Raw genomic sequence first — 18,289 nt, forward strand, 5'->3', positions numbered from 1 at the left:
AACTACTTGTGATGTCTGCAAGTAAGCAAACATTAGCTACCACTGCAAGAGTTGTTTTCGAATCTGTATTGAGTAAAACTATTTTATTGTCCGAGGCAAATATTTCTTTATTACTGAGCCACACTTGGATGGAAAAACGGAAAGAGTTAAAAAACAAATATAAAGAAAGGCTTGTTTTTGACACGACTGATTTTGGCAAACTTGTTATTGGGACCACAGATGATATTACTAATGAAGTCGAACGCGCTATTCAGTCATTTCTTAGGGCTCATTCCATTTTCAAGGACAAGATCAGAGTTACACACGAAGTGTATCAGTTGTTGATACGCCATCATGTGCAAGATTTTCAAAGAATTGCAAGTTCTTTGCAGTCAGAGAATGTTCGTATATTTTCAAAAGATGATGCACATGAGTTTGAAATATCTGGTTCAAAAGATGGAATGGAGCAGGCAAAGACTCAAGTTGAAGCACGTTTGAGAAAGGTTAACAAGAAGGAGCATGAAATTAGAAAACCAGGTCTCGGAATGTACATGCAAACTGAGACGGGAAGTGAAATTGTGCGATCTGTTGAATCAACATTTCCATGTGTTATATCCATAAATGACGACAGTGATGACGATGATTACATGGGAAGCGACATTTGTGTGATTGCAAGCTTCACAGGTTATGATAATCGAAGAATGTTTGCTGCCGTTGGTGATATGTCAGAATTAAACGTCGAAGTTATTGTTAACCCTTCTGATGATAAAATAGGTCTTTCTGGAGGACTTGGAAACGTGATAAAAATGAAAGGTATGTTGTCAAAAGATGTGTGTTTTGCGTATCAAGATAAAATGAGTTATATTAATTGTATATAAAAAATAATGCGTATAGATTTAGTCAATAATACAGTTTTATCATTCATGTATAGTACTGCAACAAAACCTTTACAGGAGGACTAGCGCTTGAACGCCCTTGCAAAGGTTACATAAAAAACAACGACCAACTAAGTGAGGGAGAGGTTTTTGTATCCCCGGCAGGAAACCTGAAAGCAAAGCACATTATTCATGTGGTTGGTCCGGCTTGGAAGGACGGTACTCACCAAGAGGATGAAAAGCTGACAGAGGTGGTGTTCAAGGCAATGAAACAGGCGTCTATGAAACATATGAAATCACTTGCCATGCCTGCTATAAGTTGTGGTGTTTATAGGTCAGTATCACACTATATATATATATATATATATATATATATATATATATATATATATATATATATATATATATTCGGTCCCTATTGAGTTATTACTTAGGTATTTCACTGGCAATGCCATGGCGGTTTAAGCAACATTTTCCTACGAATCATAATTGTACATATAAACAGGAAATAGGTCAACGTTTTGGTCCGTGTAATTTTAATTGTGTTAACTATATACATGTAATTCAACCAGTGTTATATTTATTGCGATTCTTTTTAGATTTCCTGTAAAGAAAGCGACAGACATTATTGTAGCGGCCGTCAAGAACTTTTTCCGGGAGGAACAAGATAGCTCTTTGACAGAGATCTACCTGTGTGATAAGAAGGATGGCACAGTTTATGCTTTTACTGAAGCTCTTCAGAAGGAATGAGGTGCTCAAAACGTGAAAAAAACATGCAAGCAAGCCACAACATCGGAAATCTGGTAATTTTCATTTTATTTTATTTTGTCTTTCAAAAAGAAGCCTAAAGATGGTTTTTCAATAAATCTGTAAAAAATCAACTTGGACAAAATAATTTTTGCATAAAATACAGATTAAGTTCCACTTGAGTTTCTGTTTATGGAGCCTCGTTTAAATAGCCTCATTTCAAAAAACATTTTGCGAAATTACCGGTAACCGGACATGAAAGGGTCGACTGACTGCTTTAGTTTTGGTAGCATGTTTAATGCCAGTAAAAAAAAAATAAAGTACAAGCCCGACCTACAAATTACTTTTATAGAGTAATTACCCGTTTTCAACGTAGAATGGGCTAAAATACACCACCAAACTCATGAAACTGTCGACGGATTTTTATAAGTTGTGTACACATCTTTAACACAATTAAATACAGCTCTGGTTACAAACCATCAAATTTTAACGGAGAAATGGACCCTTTTTCGTCTGATAAATTAAAAACAAATACGGTGGGCTGACAATAACCCGTGAAAGGGTTGACGGATTAAATAATATTTAAGTACACATGTACAACACCATAACAAACAGGTCAAGTTCGACTTTTTGAGTTGTGTCCACTTTTTGCTATGGCCCCAATGACGGGTAAATTAAAATCGCATCGTCCGCATCGATTCCGTGTCAGGGCTGTAAGTTTGTCTTACAATGAGGGGATTGTACTTGACACAGGTGTTTAACACATTTGGACAAAGTGTCGCGAGCAAGGCAAACGACCCTACCTTAAAGTTCTAGGTCACACTTTGACTTTAATAATGAAGGAATGCTGCTTATATGCAAGTACAGTAGAGTTGGTCATGTCCGGGCTGTAACTTAGTCTTGCAAAGTGAGATTTTGGAATAAGTTGGTACCTGTGTTTGGTGTATATGCAAGACAAACGACCCATTTTCAATGTCATGGTCACACTTGGGAGTTCAATCATTACGGAATGCTGTTTATATCAATACAAGGTATAGATGGTCGTGTCTGGGCTTTAACTGTGCACAGAGAGATTTTTAATATCTTGGCACATATGTTGGTAACGCAAAGGCGACGTTTTGCATGCAAGACCCATTTCCCTCTGATCTTAATGGAGGTCAGGTCCACACTTATAGGTCCACGGGTTGTAACTGAGGGATCTTTAAATAAATAAGCACATGTGTTCGGTACATAAAGATGAAAGGTCGAGGGCAGACATTTGTCTCTACCTCTAACTGCATCACTCCTCCACACTTGACCACAATTCTAATGAATTATTGTTGATTGGTATAGCTCTTCCAGTATGTAGGCATATGGTTATGAAAATAACACAAATAGTTATTGATAAGTGATTAGGAACCATGAGGTCAAAAGGTTCATAATGACATTGAAGGCGAAAAAGTTGTCCGAGTGATAACATAACAATGCCTGCACACTTTTTTGGGTATGCACAATAATGTAAAGTATTGAGAAATTACAGAATTGCTAGATTATCCGTTATAGATACTACCGTTTTAATAACTAGATATCGTAAGGTCTATGCCAGTAGCCAGCACCTTTCTTAATGTTGTTTGGAGCCTTCTGGCCTTTACCAAACAAATCATTTTATATATAACCTAAAACAATAGTTTCAGTAGACAAACTAGTCATATGCTGTGTAAATCGGAAACCTTATTGTCTATAATGTAACAGCAAATCGCTGATAATCGAATCGGTTCGACACAAGAAAGAATCGATTTTATGTAAAAAAAAGTATCTTTGATTTTGTATCCAAAATGTGTTTCGGTGGGCCAAAAATTTAAGGTAATTAATAAGTACCATTTTTGCCTTATATAATTGCAACCTTTTTTTATGTTCTTGATTTCTAAAATTAAATAGATAAAAGCAATCAAGGCAATGCCTACTAAATCGTTTTTTTTTTTGTTTTTTTTCGTTCTCACGGAGACTTCTTGTTTCTTTAAATCATGGTGAAACTATTATAATCGTAATTGTATTCGTTAAAGACTTTTAATATATTTGATATCGATGAGTTTACAAAATAAAATACATGCTGTTCTAAGTTTTCCGCCTGTGTAAGATGAATTCCATTTGCGGAAGCAATCATTTTATTAATACTGGAAAGTTTTATTAATGATTATCATGTGTTTATATTTTATTGGTTGTGCATTCCTTCCAGTTTTTTTATAGATGAATTAATCGATTAACATAAATGTCATTTTTTATAAACTCCAACCGCATAAGTTCGTTAATTGTTTATCTCTCTTTTAATGATTGGGTTTGAAGATCGAATATCGGAATATTGTAAGAGAAGCACACCGTATTGGGCTAGAATTTGCCTCGTTGTTTGTGTTTCTTGATAATTCAGCCTTAGTCAGATGTATTAAAGTTTAACAGTAGGAATCTTTGCTTACTTTTTAGCTCATGTCAATCAAGTTTATTTGGTTGCATGGCATGACCTTAGTTTATCAAAGATGAATACTAAATCATACCATAAGAACATTTGTTGCCAATTTTTAAATTTGGCAAATAGGCAAAGACTACGTGCTTCGTTTATCAAGGCTGTGTTTCTGAACTTTTATTTAGCGTTTGTTTTAGCCTATGAAAAAGAAATACCATATCTGGTAAAACAATTAACAAAACGTGTGTGTTACCATTCAGTAAAATAATAAATAAATGGTGGATATTTGATGATGCTGTTTAAGAGAAACAAAAAAGGGCTGATGAACTTAATCATAAATAATTGCAGCTTTTTAAGTTTATCTATATCGAATGTTGATTATTTTTCATCGTTTTCAATAACAAAAAAAGATACGCAACGACTTTTTTAGTATCGACGTGATCGTTGTCGTCGTACATAAACAAAAAAGTTGCCAATCGGAAACTTTTTCAGATATTCCTATTATGAAACTCGATAAAATGTATTGAATTACGTCACAATGGTAAAGTAAGAAACCCGGAAAAATGTGTTATCAACAGCTTGTGATGTTTGTGTTTAATGCTGCAATACTGTAAAAGCAGACGATTCCGATGAAGATGCCGAACGTTTATACGAGAAACTTCCAGGAGCAACGTGCCTTGACCCTTACTCTTTTGGGAACATAAAAGTTACAATCAAGTCAGGCGACATCACTGCTGAGGATGCTGAGTGCATTGTTAACAGCTTAAATAAAGACTTGGATTTTAAAAGGGGTAAACATGTTGGAATTGACATGTATTTCAAAAACAACTCAAAAAGATTCATTATAACCACTCCTTTACATATCAGCATAGCAATGTACTCATAGATTCCTTTGTATTAATTTCCAAATCGTGTATTTACATTTGAGGAATGATTTCACAGGCGTTGATGAAGAAATGCGGGAAATCACTTTTGCAGGAGGCACGCTCAAAGAGTAATTGCTTTTACCCCTTGTTGTTTTTTGTTCCCCCGTATGTGGGCATACTAACAAATCTCACTATTCGTCTGTCCTTGTGTCCGGAACTTTTCACGTTTGGGCTTTTGTATGGACATAAATAATTTGCCTTCGGTATATGCAGACGCTCACAGGCCCTGTGTTACTAACTTTAAGGTCAAGTTCTCACTTAGTGTTTAAATACTGTGGAGTTCTGCATATCGTGACATTGAATAGAGGTGGTCGTATCTGGGCTAAAACTTTCTGATGTAGGGACAGATTTTAAATAACTTGCGGCATGTGTTTGACATACAAAGACGACGTGTCGCGTGCATGACCCGTGTCCCTACCTCTAAGGTCAATGTCAAACGTAGTGAATACAATGGAAGGCTGCAAATGAGACATATAGTACAGATGGTTGTGCCCGTGCGTTTAGTTTTTCATGTATGGACATATTTTAAAATTATTTGCTATATGTGTTTGGCAAACCAAGACAGCGTGTTGCGCGTTGCGTGCAAGATCCATGTCCTTACCTTAAAGGTCAGGGTGACGCTAAGTGTTTGTTTAACATGGAGCGCTGTTGATAGTATATTTGGTCGTGTCCTTGCTGTAACTTTCTCTGTTTGTCATATCAGGATGACGTGTCGACAGGTTGGCAAATATTGGTGTTTTTTATGTTCTGATGAAATTTGAAATAACTCGACGTATGTTTTTGACACGTAAAGGCAGTGTCTCATTGTCAAGACCCGCGCTGTATTGTTGTCAAGGTTAAAGGAGTTTCAATCCTATGGCACAGACAAAATGTCATGTGATCTTTCAAATGCACCAGCCATGTTGATAAGAAATAATGCAATGGTGTCTTGCAAATGCGCCAGCTATATTTATAAGGCATACTGTCATGTGGCCCTGCAAGGTCACCAGCCGTATTGGGTAGACATAATGCCAAATGGTTAAGTAAATGCACCAGCCATATGTGTTAGACATAATGCCATGTAGTCATTCAACCATATTGTTAAGACATAATGCCATACGGTCAAGCAAATGCACTAGTCATGTTCTTAAGACGTCATGCCATGTGGTTTTGCAAACGCAGCAGCCATATTTGTTAGACATAATGCCATGTGGTCCTGCAAATGCTCCAGCCTTTTTTTGTGAGACATTATGCCATGAGGTGGATCACATTTTGGTTATTAATATCAGATTTCAATTTCTTCCATTTAAAGTGATTTTAAAATTCATAAAACCCTGATTGGAACTCCAAAAAAGAGAAACATCTGAATCCGCAGAAATTTATGGTTAAAATTGGTAAATATTGTCGCTAGGTTTCAAATTCCCGAGATGATCAATTCCTACAAATATTTGTTAATTCAATTTACAGTTAAATCGATGTACACTTACCAAATTCATGAGATGACTGTCATTATTGTGTTTGCTCTAATGTTTTTTTTACAGAGGGTGACATGAAGAAGTATGAAGTGGTTATAACGAAAGCTCCGCATTTGAAGTGCCGTCAAATTATGCATGTTGTGGCCATAGAGTCGCCACAGGACTGGAGACAGATTATCGTCAAGTGCTTAGAACGTTCCAAGAAAAAGGGCTTCCGTAGCCTTGCATTCCCTGCATTAGGAACTGGTAATGTTACTGCCAGATATCATAACTGAATTAGTTTAATATATACTCTTCTATTTATCGATGTTTCGCCAGATACAAATACAACTGTTGGACTAGAATATAGGCCAGTTTTTGAATAGATCTATTCCTTTTCGAAATATTATGGAAAAACTGAATGAATGCTTTCCATCCTTCCGGAGTTTCAAATGCAAGTTTTGAAAAGAAAAGCTATCCGTCTATAATGTCATTCATATACTTTTGGCATATTGCGATATTAGTTTATCGATCTGTTTTATTGTGTATGACATGAGTATTTCTTTGTAGGCATGAGTGCTCGCGTCGCTGCGGCAACGGCACAAATTATGGTTCAGGCGATAAAAGAATTTGCAACGGATGGGTGCGGCAGCTTAACAGACATCAGATTTGTGATTTTTCAGAAAGAGATGATTGAAAGTTTTCACAGTGCAGTTCGCAATGCAAAAGGCTTACAGGGTAACTGGAGTGCATATTTGTTCTGTGTGTACCTTATTATGCCAACTGGAATTCATCGCAGAAATATAGAAATTTGGTGTAGATTATATGTGTGAACATCGATGATATGTTCCCCTTCTCATTGTTAGGTCAATAGGTCATAAGTCAATGTCAATGATTAGTATACCTAAACAAAATCACTTTTTAAAGCATGTTAGTGTATCGAAGTATTTTCGATGCATGTAAATATATATTCTAGTTAAAGGAATTTGTCCTTAATCTAGAAGTTGATCATATTCTGAACTTAACTCTAAAATGAATGCCACTTTGAATATTTATTATCAATTGGTAATCATTATTTTTGTAGGTTTTTGATGCCATTGAAGTCCTGAATGAAGCTTATTGATATTGATGATATATTTATAAAATTCGGACAGAACAATCAATGCCAACCTTGACTTTGTATAATAACGCAATGCTTTATTATTTACCAAAACCAAAGGTTACATAAAATCTTTATACTTGTCCGTGAAGGCCAAGGAATACAAATTATGCCAGCCAGGGTTGAACCCCATTATTGTTTAAAATTGACAGTGTTATTATAAGTCTTGTAAGGTTATGGTTCATAATGTATAGACAGGCTGCAAATTCCGAGATTAAGGGGAGCTATACTAACACCCCAAGCGGCATCGTTGGCGTCACTCCGAGGTAAAGATTTCGAAGGTAAGCACAAAGTTTACTATCCAACCTACTTGATTAATCAGATGTGATATGTTTTTATTTCATGCATATCGGTGAAAGAATGAAATATATTGGTGAATGACTATTTGATTATTTGAATTTGATTATTTGAATATCAAATTATGCAATATTTTTAACTAAACAAATATTTTGCGATTGATTATAACTATTAAAAAGGAATGAACTGACCCTTTATGTATGAACTATTTCATGGAACATACTGTTACAGTTAACCCGCTTGGTGATATCGGTTGAATACTTACTTGGCAACATGTGCTAGTAATAGAGTTGAAGGTCATTTCTACCTACAAACTGTAACCGCGTACATGTTTACACAAGCATATTGAATTTGACTAATTTATTTAACGCTTTACTTTTATCAATTTTTTTTTTATAAAAATAATGCAAATAAAGAAAAGGCTTGTCCAAAAGTTGAACGACAAATGAGTCTCGCCTTATCAAATAGTTCAGATCATCGGCCATACAAATTTATGGCAGACTGAAAACCAACCAGGTCATGGTGATTTCCGACATCTCGTCGAGAAAACATCCGAAGTCTGCGCTCCATCATTCTCAAAAGCATCTTCGAAAACATACTCGACATTTCCTCTGCGGTTTTTGTTAATCCAAAATCTAACGGAAACGTGACATTCAGTTTAATAGATATAAAAATAACTTGCTATCTCAACAACAAAAAAAACCATCGGCTGCCCCGTCCCCCACCCCCGAAAAAATACCTTAAGATCCAGAGTCTGAGAGCAAAAGTAATTAGATATACACTACATAAACACTGAACACAGACTTCCGTTGATTTTACGCATGCACACTGTTATAAGTCCATATTTGATAATATAAAGATGCACACTTACTTCCAATTAAGATTTACCACAATTAATAGAATTGTTTAATATTTCTTTAAGGAAGAATAAATGTCGAAAACAATGTTTTTTATGAAGGAAACCGAGTTTAATTTGAAAAATATGTGCATAAAACACGGTATTTTTACATTGAGAAACTAAAATAGATCCCAGTAAACCTTTTAGCATTCACCAATCATTTAATATTTTTTCGCTTTCTACTATTAAATACACAGTTACAATCTTGTTTTTAGTATCTGATATTTTCCATAATTGCATAATTTAGAAAAAAGTAGAGGTTTAGCAGTCAAAATTGATGTTTGTAATACATGTATTAAGTACTGGTTTTGAATAAGAGTGTCACTTTAAATCTGGTAAAAAAAATTGAATGTACAAAGAAAGATCATGCTCAAGTTTCATTTAATTGTATTTCTACATGATATTTATTTTTATTTGTGAAATGCTTTTGATTAAATACTTGTTTTGTGCCTCAATAACTGTTAAAAATCAAAGGTTTCGTTGATGGTAGTATGGTTTTATCTAAAAAATATTTTCATTTGCAATTACCATTTCCATAAAGTTTGGAACGTTTTTTAGTGGACGGACTGCTCGCTCGCATAGGAGTTACCTTGACACAGCGGTTATGTCGCAGTAACTTCCCTTTAAAAAGAGGCCACGGAAAGGGACTGTCGTCAAACAAAATTTACTCCAGCGGGGAAATATATTTAAAAAAAAACACACACAATAAATGCATGAAATATATATTTTTTTTAATTCAGTGTAAGATCGTATTTCACTTGTGGTCACAGAAGAAAAATGTTTCCACTCGTGAAAATATCTTTTCTGTGACCACTCGTGAAATAAAATACGATCTTATACTGAATTCAACATATACCCTCTATATCTTTCATTTAATCAAATCATTGCCCTTTATTCTTCGACTTAAAACTCTGATGAGGTATGCATGTAAGCACAAATCGATTGATATATCAGTACCTTCTAGATGTATTTCATTGAGACGTTATACAATGGTATTTAACCATCCCACCTACTTGAATAACAAAGTAAGATAAATCTATTTCGCGTGTAATGCTAACTTTAAAATTCTGGTTTTGGATTTGCATGCAATCGCATTAATCGCAATACCTGAGCAAATACATTATGTATTGCATTGATACTTAAGACACGTGTTCCCAATTATCCAACCTACTTTATTAATCAAGTGAGAAAACTATGTCTTGCATGTGATATAAATTTTGCCCCTTTATTATTATACTTAGAAATTCTGGTTAAGGTTTTGCACGTAATATAATTTTACAGTGATCCTTCCGCTTTTTATTACATCATTAAAGGTAAAAGCGGCGTAATAGTCGATGGCGCTGTCCTTGACGGCTCATTTTTAACGTGCAACAGGGTAACGAACAATCACACTGCCTCCACCATCATGTCCCTACTGGAATCGCTCGGAAAAGAAAATCATGTTGGAAAGAACTTTTAAAATAGTGTGGTCATCAGTGTTCCGTTGTAATCAATCGCAAAACTCGTTACGATAATATTTTCAGATCTACTTTTTGATTAACAATTGCTTTATCATAATGGTATATTCAATTTACATTTGTGACTAAACTTGGTATTTAGGAACAGTTTATGGGATTGCATTTGGGGTCTTTAGGGTCAAGGTCACTGGTACTAAAAAAGAAAAAAAAATGGAAACTCAATCTCACAACGAATGCTGAGGTTCTTCAATCAGTTATTGAAAACCTTGGTTCGTCGCACTGCGGCCTTTCTTTTTGACATTTTGTTTTGTTTTTGTTGTGTTTTTATCCAAAAGTCCCGAACGGTTAATAAATTATATCATATACAAACGCTAACACAAGGAGAGGTCCGGTTGGCTATGCCTATAATAGATTTGTTCAATGTTTAAAAAAAGGAATATCGAAACGATCCTAAATACTCCCTAAAATGACCGTGGTCGATGACATTTGTGGTGACGTCACATTTCTGACACCGTCGTATTAAACTATTAATGGGGGAAATATATTTAAAATAGAAAATATATTGTTCATTTTTTATCCCTTGTTCGCTAGGCGTTGTTTCTGAACCACTATACTTTAGCTTCAAAGAAATCAACTAAAAAACTTTAATTGGTCTAAACGTGTTTCTGTTGTGACAAGAGCTTCTACATGTATCTTATGTTTATCGGGATACACATCCAGACGAACAAATGATATTATATATATTAATTGTCTGTTATATAGTAGTTGGCAAAGAATCGCCTCCATCCAAAAAGCCTTCCCCTCGTACGGCTGTTAAGTGCAATGCAGATGCTGACTCTGTGCAATTCACAATATGGGCTCTTGAACAGAAAACTATATCGGGAGCAATTCATAAGCTCGAAAGTTGCATAGACCGGGTAATCTCCATAAGAGAGTTTACAGACTCCTTCCTTTTAAAGATGGATGATAAACAGGTATTATTTTATGTGTGTGTTTCCGTGATTATCTGTTATCTGTAAAAATTTACAATGTGTTTAAATTTGTAACATAGTTTACTTGGAAAGTGTGTTCTTATAAACGGGGAAATCCAGTTATTGATAAGTGTAAATTGTTATGAATGTATTGTGTGTTTTCTATTTCTTTGTCTTGATATATATTTGTAATATGGCTATGTGCCACTTAACAGTATCACAAAAGGATAGTGTATATTGAAAAAATACATATTTCGGTTGCAGCTTAAGAAACTCAAGCAGAAAGCAGAAGAAAACCATGTTGAGTACAAATTGATTGGTGGAAACATTCAGATTGTTGGTGTTATGCAAAATGTGTTCAAAGTCACGGATGATATAAACAGGTATATTGATTTAAATTTCATCTAAAAAATATGAACGGCCAACGATAAATATCTTTTTTACATATTCGCAGTTTTCATAGGAAAGCTGCACAAATATTTAGATTGTTCGAGTTCATATCTTTTAACGATCAGGGTTACTCGTTTATTATCTATTTGAGCCCTCAGATTCGAAGTCTTTATTTTGTTCTCTTTCAATATACTGTTTAACAAAATTGAGGAAATGTCGTATGCTATAATTTGTATATATACAGTTGCATACGAGATGCTGTAAGGATATAACAAGATCAGAATACCGCGATGATACTCAAGGATGTCGTCCAGTGGTATTGGATAGAAATCACCGAAATGGAGGATGATCTTAAGCCCTATGATTATTTGTTGAATTACCAAATAGAGCAGGCTTTCAAAGCACAGAAAGACAAGTTCACATACATGTAAGCATTTCGAAAATTGATACCATTCAAGTCATTGTACTGACGGAGCGTTCCTATTTCCAGTCGCTGTTGTTTACCCTCGACGGTTTGTAACTTGATAGTGCAATATCTCACGATTATGCAAGCTAGCCTTATGAAACCTGGACCGGTATCAACTAGCTACCAAGGTCGGAGTTTCAGCCTCAGAAAACTGAATTCTTAATTATTTCAAATTATTTATAATATAATTAATTTTGACAAAATATGTATGTCTGATTGTAGAACCGATTATTTGTAACATCTTTGCTCCTATTATAGCATCTTTACAACAAAATTGAAAATTACCTTTTCTGAGTCTGAGTCTTAAACTAAGAATGTTAGTGAATACGGGCCCTGATATGTTTATAAAGGGTCAAAAGGCAATTTTGCGCGTCATTTTATTTCGTTTGTCGGATGAAAGATGTCGTTACTATGACATCTATGACATTATAAACCCTGACAAAACTGGATCCTGCGGTAACTCGAGAAATATTCAGCTTGGTATATGAAACGTTGTATAAGAGAGGTAATTGACCAATAAGGGAATTATGCACATCAGTTGAAAATATTATAACCACGAGCACATAACGGGTAGAGGACATTGGACCTGTGCATATTGCCTTATTCCTATTTCTGTGCCACATAGTTACGAAAATTCCATATTCATCACGTATTCATTAAGATGCCCAATGGTTTAACTTGTAAATAATTAAATTCGGTGCGTTTCTTTTCACAGCGAGGGTGACACAGTCGTTATAGACTTTAAGGATTATACTGAGTATTGCCAGTCAAAGCCTGATGAAAAGGATACTATTCTTCGAAAAGATCTGATCAAAGGTAGCGAGTTTACGAATCTGACTGGTCGTTCTTTTCGTTGTTACTTTTATGCTAGTTGGTTTTGCTTTTCCATATTTATGAGTGCAATGATGGCTAGCAGTATTATGCTTTAAGCTTATTATGCTAGTACCCTGTATTATGTGCTTCATTTACATGTGACATTTCATTTTAATTCTAGCAAGGTTATTCTAACACTCGAAATCTAAACCTCCGGGATCGTCGTGTAAAAGTTAAATGCAGTAACACTATTTATAAATTTAAACATTGGATTCAAACATAGGAACAAACAAATAAACGAAGGAGGCATAAAAAAGGAATGTTACAATAAAAGCATTTTGTTCGGTGAAATAAACGCATCCGTTCTCAGCGGGCTGCATTGTGTTAACACATGATTCGTCGTGACACAGGACGCCATTAAAGCGTCCTGTCATAATATTATCTCTGTTCCAATATATTATGTACTGTTTGCAGAATTTAGTGGTGAGGTCCCTGCCAACTGGAAACCAATGAAGGGGAACTTGCTTGTCTACAAGATGGCATTGGCTGACCAGGAATACACGGATATTGCATGGAAATTCTATGCTTCAAGTGGGGCAGACTTCACCATTCATGCGGTAAACCACCACCTTATTTGTGGCCCATTCCGTTGAACTCTGTATATGGTTAATAGTATATCGGGATCGATCCACATTCGATTCAGACGATTACAGTATACATACTACCAGTAGCTTTTACAGAAAATTTAATGAGTATTCTGTAAATATGTTCTTCATTTTGGCATTTAACAATGAGCAGTTTGAAACAGCAAAAAGGTTGTTTGTTTCCTAATGAAGGCTAAATGAACTATTGTGTTCTGATGTGGTCATTTTATAATATATTTTTTCATTGGCACCGTTCAGTGAGATTTATATGCATACATACAAACACATATATATAACATAGAACATGTGTAAATACATCTTATTAAAGTAAGTGGTGTAGTTGAATACCATTCAAAACAAAGCAGAACGAAAGACAAGTGTAAAGCACCAACATTGAAATAGTCAGTTCATGTCCAAATTCAGATTGATAGGTAAAAAGGTCACATATTCTTATGTAAAATAGATTATTTAAAATATGTTTAAAACACATAGATGTTCATTTTACAATAATATTTCATTCTGATTTAAAGCATTTCCTATTTTGATAATAAAATAGAACAAAAATGAAATTGAAACACCCTCTTTCGTTAAACACACATGCTTGCGTTAATGTATATAATGCTTTTTCAGATCGAGAAAGTTCAAAACAAATCACTATGGCTACAGTATGAAGCGAAAAAGAAACAGCTCGAGGGCCAGAATCCTGCAGGAACGAAAAACGAGCAATTCCTGTGGCACGGTACATCTGAAGACACCGTGGACAGTGTCAATGCACATGGCTTTAACAGAAGCTACTGTGGGAAAAACGGTAATCTCGTTATAAAAAAAATAATTATTATACTTTAAGGTTTGTCTCTGTATTTTTCATTGTATAACTGACCCGGGATTCGATAATCTTTTATAGTTTGACCAAAAATTATTGAGAATTATGTTTTTGTACATAAAACTAGAACAAAACATAGCATCAATTAGTTGTTTATATCATGATATTGAACATATATTGATTATATTCACAATATAAAATCACCAGCATTCAATAGTTTGTAAGTCCGCCTTCCTGAGTAATACATGCTTCAATTCTCCTGGGCATACTCACTATCAAAGAAGTATCAAATCAGGGTCCATAGTGTCCCAGAAACTGACTACCTCTTGCTTCATAGCATCTATGGTAGTTAGGTTTTTCTGGTTGATATTGTTCTTCATTAACCCCCAAATGTTCTCAATAGGATTCAGATCAGGACTATAGCTTGGCCACTCCAAAACATTGACATTTTCCGCTAAATACCAGGATTTTGCATGTTTGGCAGTATGTTTTGGATCATTATCTTGTTGCAAAATCCATTCATGTCCATACAAAACCTGGGCTGTTGTAAGCAAATGTCTATGAAGAATGTCTGTATACCGCTCACTGGTAAGATTACCCTCGAAGACACACAGTGGCGTCACTCCAAAGAGACATACCCCACCCCACACATGGAACTTGGGACTGTGTTTTGGTCGCCGGTAAAGTGGAGATTTGTCGTCTTTAGTCCACATTTTCATAATAGAAAGAGCTTTCATCAGAGAATATCACATTATCACAGTTAAAGTCTCTGTGACGCAAACTCCAAACTCTTCTGTTTTTGCTCTGGCCTCGTGAGTGGTGATGGCGTTGCATTCTTTTTTTCCCAGCCTATGGAATTGAGCTCTTTCCACACAGTCTCTTTGGATACCGGCACAGTCCCTCTGTAAATCATTTTACCTCTGATCTTGGAAATACTCCATCTCCTGTTTTGGGATGTGACTAAACCCAACCTCCTCCGATCACCAACTGTCAAACTTCGAGGCCTACCTGCTCCCTTCTTATGCTCTATTCCCTGTCCATTCTCAATATTTCTCAAAACCCTGTATGCAGTAGATAGAGGAATGTCTGCAGTTTCTGAACTGGTGCTTGCAGTTGTAATCCCATCACTATAGAGCTCATAAACAATTTTTTTCTCATAAGCACTCATTTCAACATTCAACTTTCAAGGACGTCTGCTCAAATGTAAACAAAGGGAGATCACTCTAAAAGACTACTGGAAAATTTAACGAAAGAGTTACTTCCCCTTATATTAAAAGAAGTTAATTGATGTTGAGCACAAAACAAATATGTTGCCACATCAAAGTTGTTAATAAAATTCTCAATAATTTCTGGTCAAACTATAAAACTGCATTACCATTTGTACAGCGAAAACTGAGTACCATTTGATTGAACAGTACATGCTTTCTGTTTAAGAGTTCTGTGTCACTATAATGTAGATGTTCCTCTTTCAAAAAATAGTAACATGGAGTACAATGGTTCTGCTTGTGATATTGTACAAACAATTGGCTGTTTATTTAACAAACTAAATGCAATCATATGTAATGAACATTGCTCTATTGCTATTTTAGCGACGGTCTACGGAGATGGAGTTTACTTTGCAGTACAGGCAAGCTACTCTTGTCATAATACATATTCAAGACCAGGAACACAAGGAATAAAAAGAGTATACTACTGCGCTGTCCTTACCGGTGTATTTACATCAGGAACTCAAGGAATGCGTGTCCAGCCACCGAACCTTAATGTAGGAAAGAATGCTCTGTACGATTCAGTGGTCGACAACACTGCAAATCCGGGAATGTATATAATCTTCAACGACACCCAGGCCTACCCCATCTATATAGTAACATTTAAGTCACCATAGGCAATATTTGGTTGAAAGACATTCATCTTGATCACTTGAACACTATCAGTCAATTGACTATAAATTAAACAGAGTTCTTGTAAGAGTCGTAGCGTCAATCTCCTTGGACTATTCTCGGTACTTGTTGTTGCTGTTGTGTTTTTTTCTGTATTAAATCCATTGTATTTGTGTGTGTTTTCTGAAACTCAGTTAAGCTTAACTGTTTCAATAATTGATATTAATGAAACAGATGCCCGAGCATTTACGCGTTTGCTCCTGCACACCTGTTGGATGTTCTGTAGAACATACATTTTTGTAAGCGATTTTAAAACCTTTTTGCTATGTTTCTTCTCTTATGTCTATTATACAGTGGATATAACAAATATATGGCTCAACAAAGTGTTTTGATTATTGAATTGAGTTAAAGTCATGAATATTACTATCAGAGTGGTTCGTGTATTCAATTTGTGTGTGGCAGGAATTGGATTAGTGTTTCGGTTATCATAAACTCGCCACGATTTGACATTTCATATACTTTTGTGTTTGGTAGCGTAGCCTTAAGCTTAAGCTGCTTAAGTTAAGCTTGATCGTTACACACTTTATCAAACTATGTTCGCCCTCGTCCACTGTCACGCCACTTTACCGTCAGTGTCATAAACATGGTCAATGCTACAATATATGACGCTAATAGGATTGCAAGTCAAACAGTTATTAAATACACATACAAGACTGTGGTATAAACATAACCATCACAACCCTGCTATTCTAAACTAGTTTTCTCTAGAGCACGAAAATGATGGTCAAATTTTGATCAATGGAGTGACAATAAATACAAAACAAATACAAACACATTGCACCAAATGCAAAATGAAACTCAGAAAACAAATGCACATCAGCTCAAATATTTATGGAAACAAAAGATAAAACCATAAAAATGCAACATGTATGCCTGAATTATTAAATGAAGGAATATCTGGCAGTCACTTATCAGCTTGTTTATTGTGATTTATGCAACTATAACACGGTGCGAATCCATTTCGGTACCCTCTTTGCAAAATCTACTGAAACGGTACCCTTTTTGCACATGCACCGGTCATTCTCTGCTGAAAACAAATCGGCGATGGACAACAATCCAGTTAATGTTTATTCTACTGATGAAAGGAGGTATGTCATGTGCAAAAGAAGTATACCACGGAACACTAGAATGTTATAGCTATGTCTTTTTTTGTCCATTTTTCCATTACTGCAACTCCACAATAAGCTACACAATATCGATATGTCTTGCCTCGCCCACCGCCTCTGCATGTTCTGCGGGTTTGATTATGTACACACCATACATATTACATGTATTCATTTATATATCATATTCATACAAATGGCAGTTAATAGTCTAAAATATGTGTAAAATTCATAAAAAAACAACCTACTTTCGGTTTTGCAGCGGCACGGGATACCTCTTTGCTATTGATTTTTTATCACAGGTAACCTCTCTCACACATTTTTTTAAATTCCTTTATAATGTGAATGTTTTTTTATCCAAAATCAGTTTGTTTTGGGGTTATTGGAAAATTTGTTTAACTCCCAACTAACCCAAAACATGTAGCCAAGAAAAAATGTTTCACTCCCCAAAAAAATTGTTCTTCAACGCTAAATAAAGCATGCATGTTTTAGTTTTTGACCTTCTCCACCCTCGTTTGCATCGCTGCCGGCCCTTAAAATACCACTAGGCTTCGCATGAACAATTATGTTTTTTGTTAATCAAAAAAGATAACTACCACTTGTGGTAGTTAGTGTCATATCAATAACCGTTCAGTTATAACTTGCCATAACTCTGTATTTTAGACTTATACAACGAAAGTCTACGGGTTATCTCAGTTGTTATGGTAACATTTTTCTGTGATAGTCGTTCGGTTTGTGCAAATGCCTAGGCAATCAGACCGATCAGTGACATAACCAAGCATCCAGCTGCGAATCTTCCTGTCAGCTGCAGCAGAGCGTTATGTTAGTTCTTGGATGTTGCAACATAAATATTTCTCAGTGAGAATAGAGACAGACAACTTGTCGGTAGACAATGATGCCTCTCATAAAATTTCTTATGAAACGTCTGATAATG

At 35.3% G+C, this 18,289-nt stretch overlaps 1 protein-coding gene across 1 annotated transcript; it reads left to right on the top strand.

Annotated features, from left to right (window-relative positions):
- Positions 1–3,001: 3,001 nt before the first annotated feature.
- Positions 3,002–16,587, top strand: LOC128210683 (protein mono-ADP-ribosyltransferase PARP14-like). The gene is made up of 11 exons (XM_052915034.1): positions 3,002–3,014; positions 4,659–4,829; positions 4,967–5,032; positions 6,485–6,664; positions 6,968–7,135; positions 10,971–11,182; positions 11,444–11,562; positions 12,751–12,851; positions 13,323–13,465; positions 14,123–14,300; positions 15,905–16,587. The coding sequence occupies exons 1-11, from the start codon at positions 3,002–3,004 to the stop codon at positions 16,195–16,197; spliced, it is 1,644 nt and encodes a 547-aa protein (XP_052770994.1). The 3' UTR covers positions 16,198–16,587.
- Positions 16,588–18,289: the final 1,702 nt, after the last annotated feature.

This window comes from Mya arenaria, chromosome 12 (genome assembly GCF_026914265.1).
Source record: "Mya arenaria isolate MELC-2E11 chromosome 12, ASM2691426v1".
Taxonomy (NCBI): domain Eukaryota; kingdom Metazoa; phylum Mollusca; class Bivalvia; order Myida; family Myidae; genus Mya; species Mya arenaria.

Coding starts and splice junctions, on each gene's coding strand:
- LOC128210683 (XM_052915034.1), top strand. Junction 5,033..6,484: donor GCAGGAGGCACGCTCAAAGA/GTAATTGCTTTT, acceptor TTTTTTTTACAG/AGGGTGACATGAAGAAGTAT. Junction 6,665..6,967: donor ATTCCCTGCATTAGGAACTG/GTAATGTTACTG, acceptor ATTTCTTTGTAG/GCATGAGTGCTCGCGTCGCT.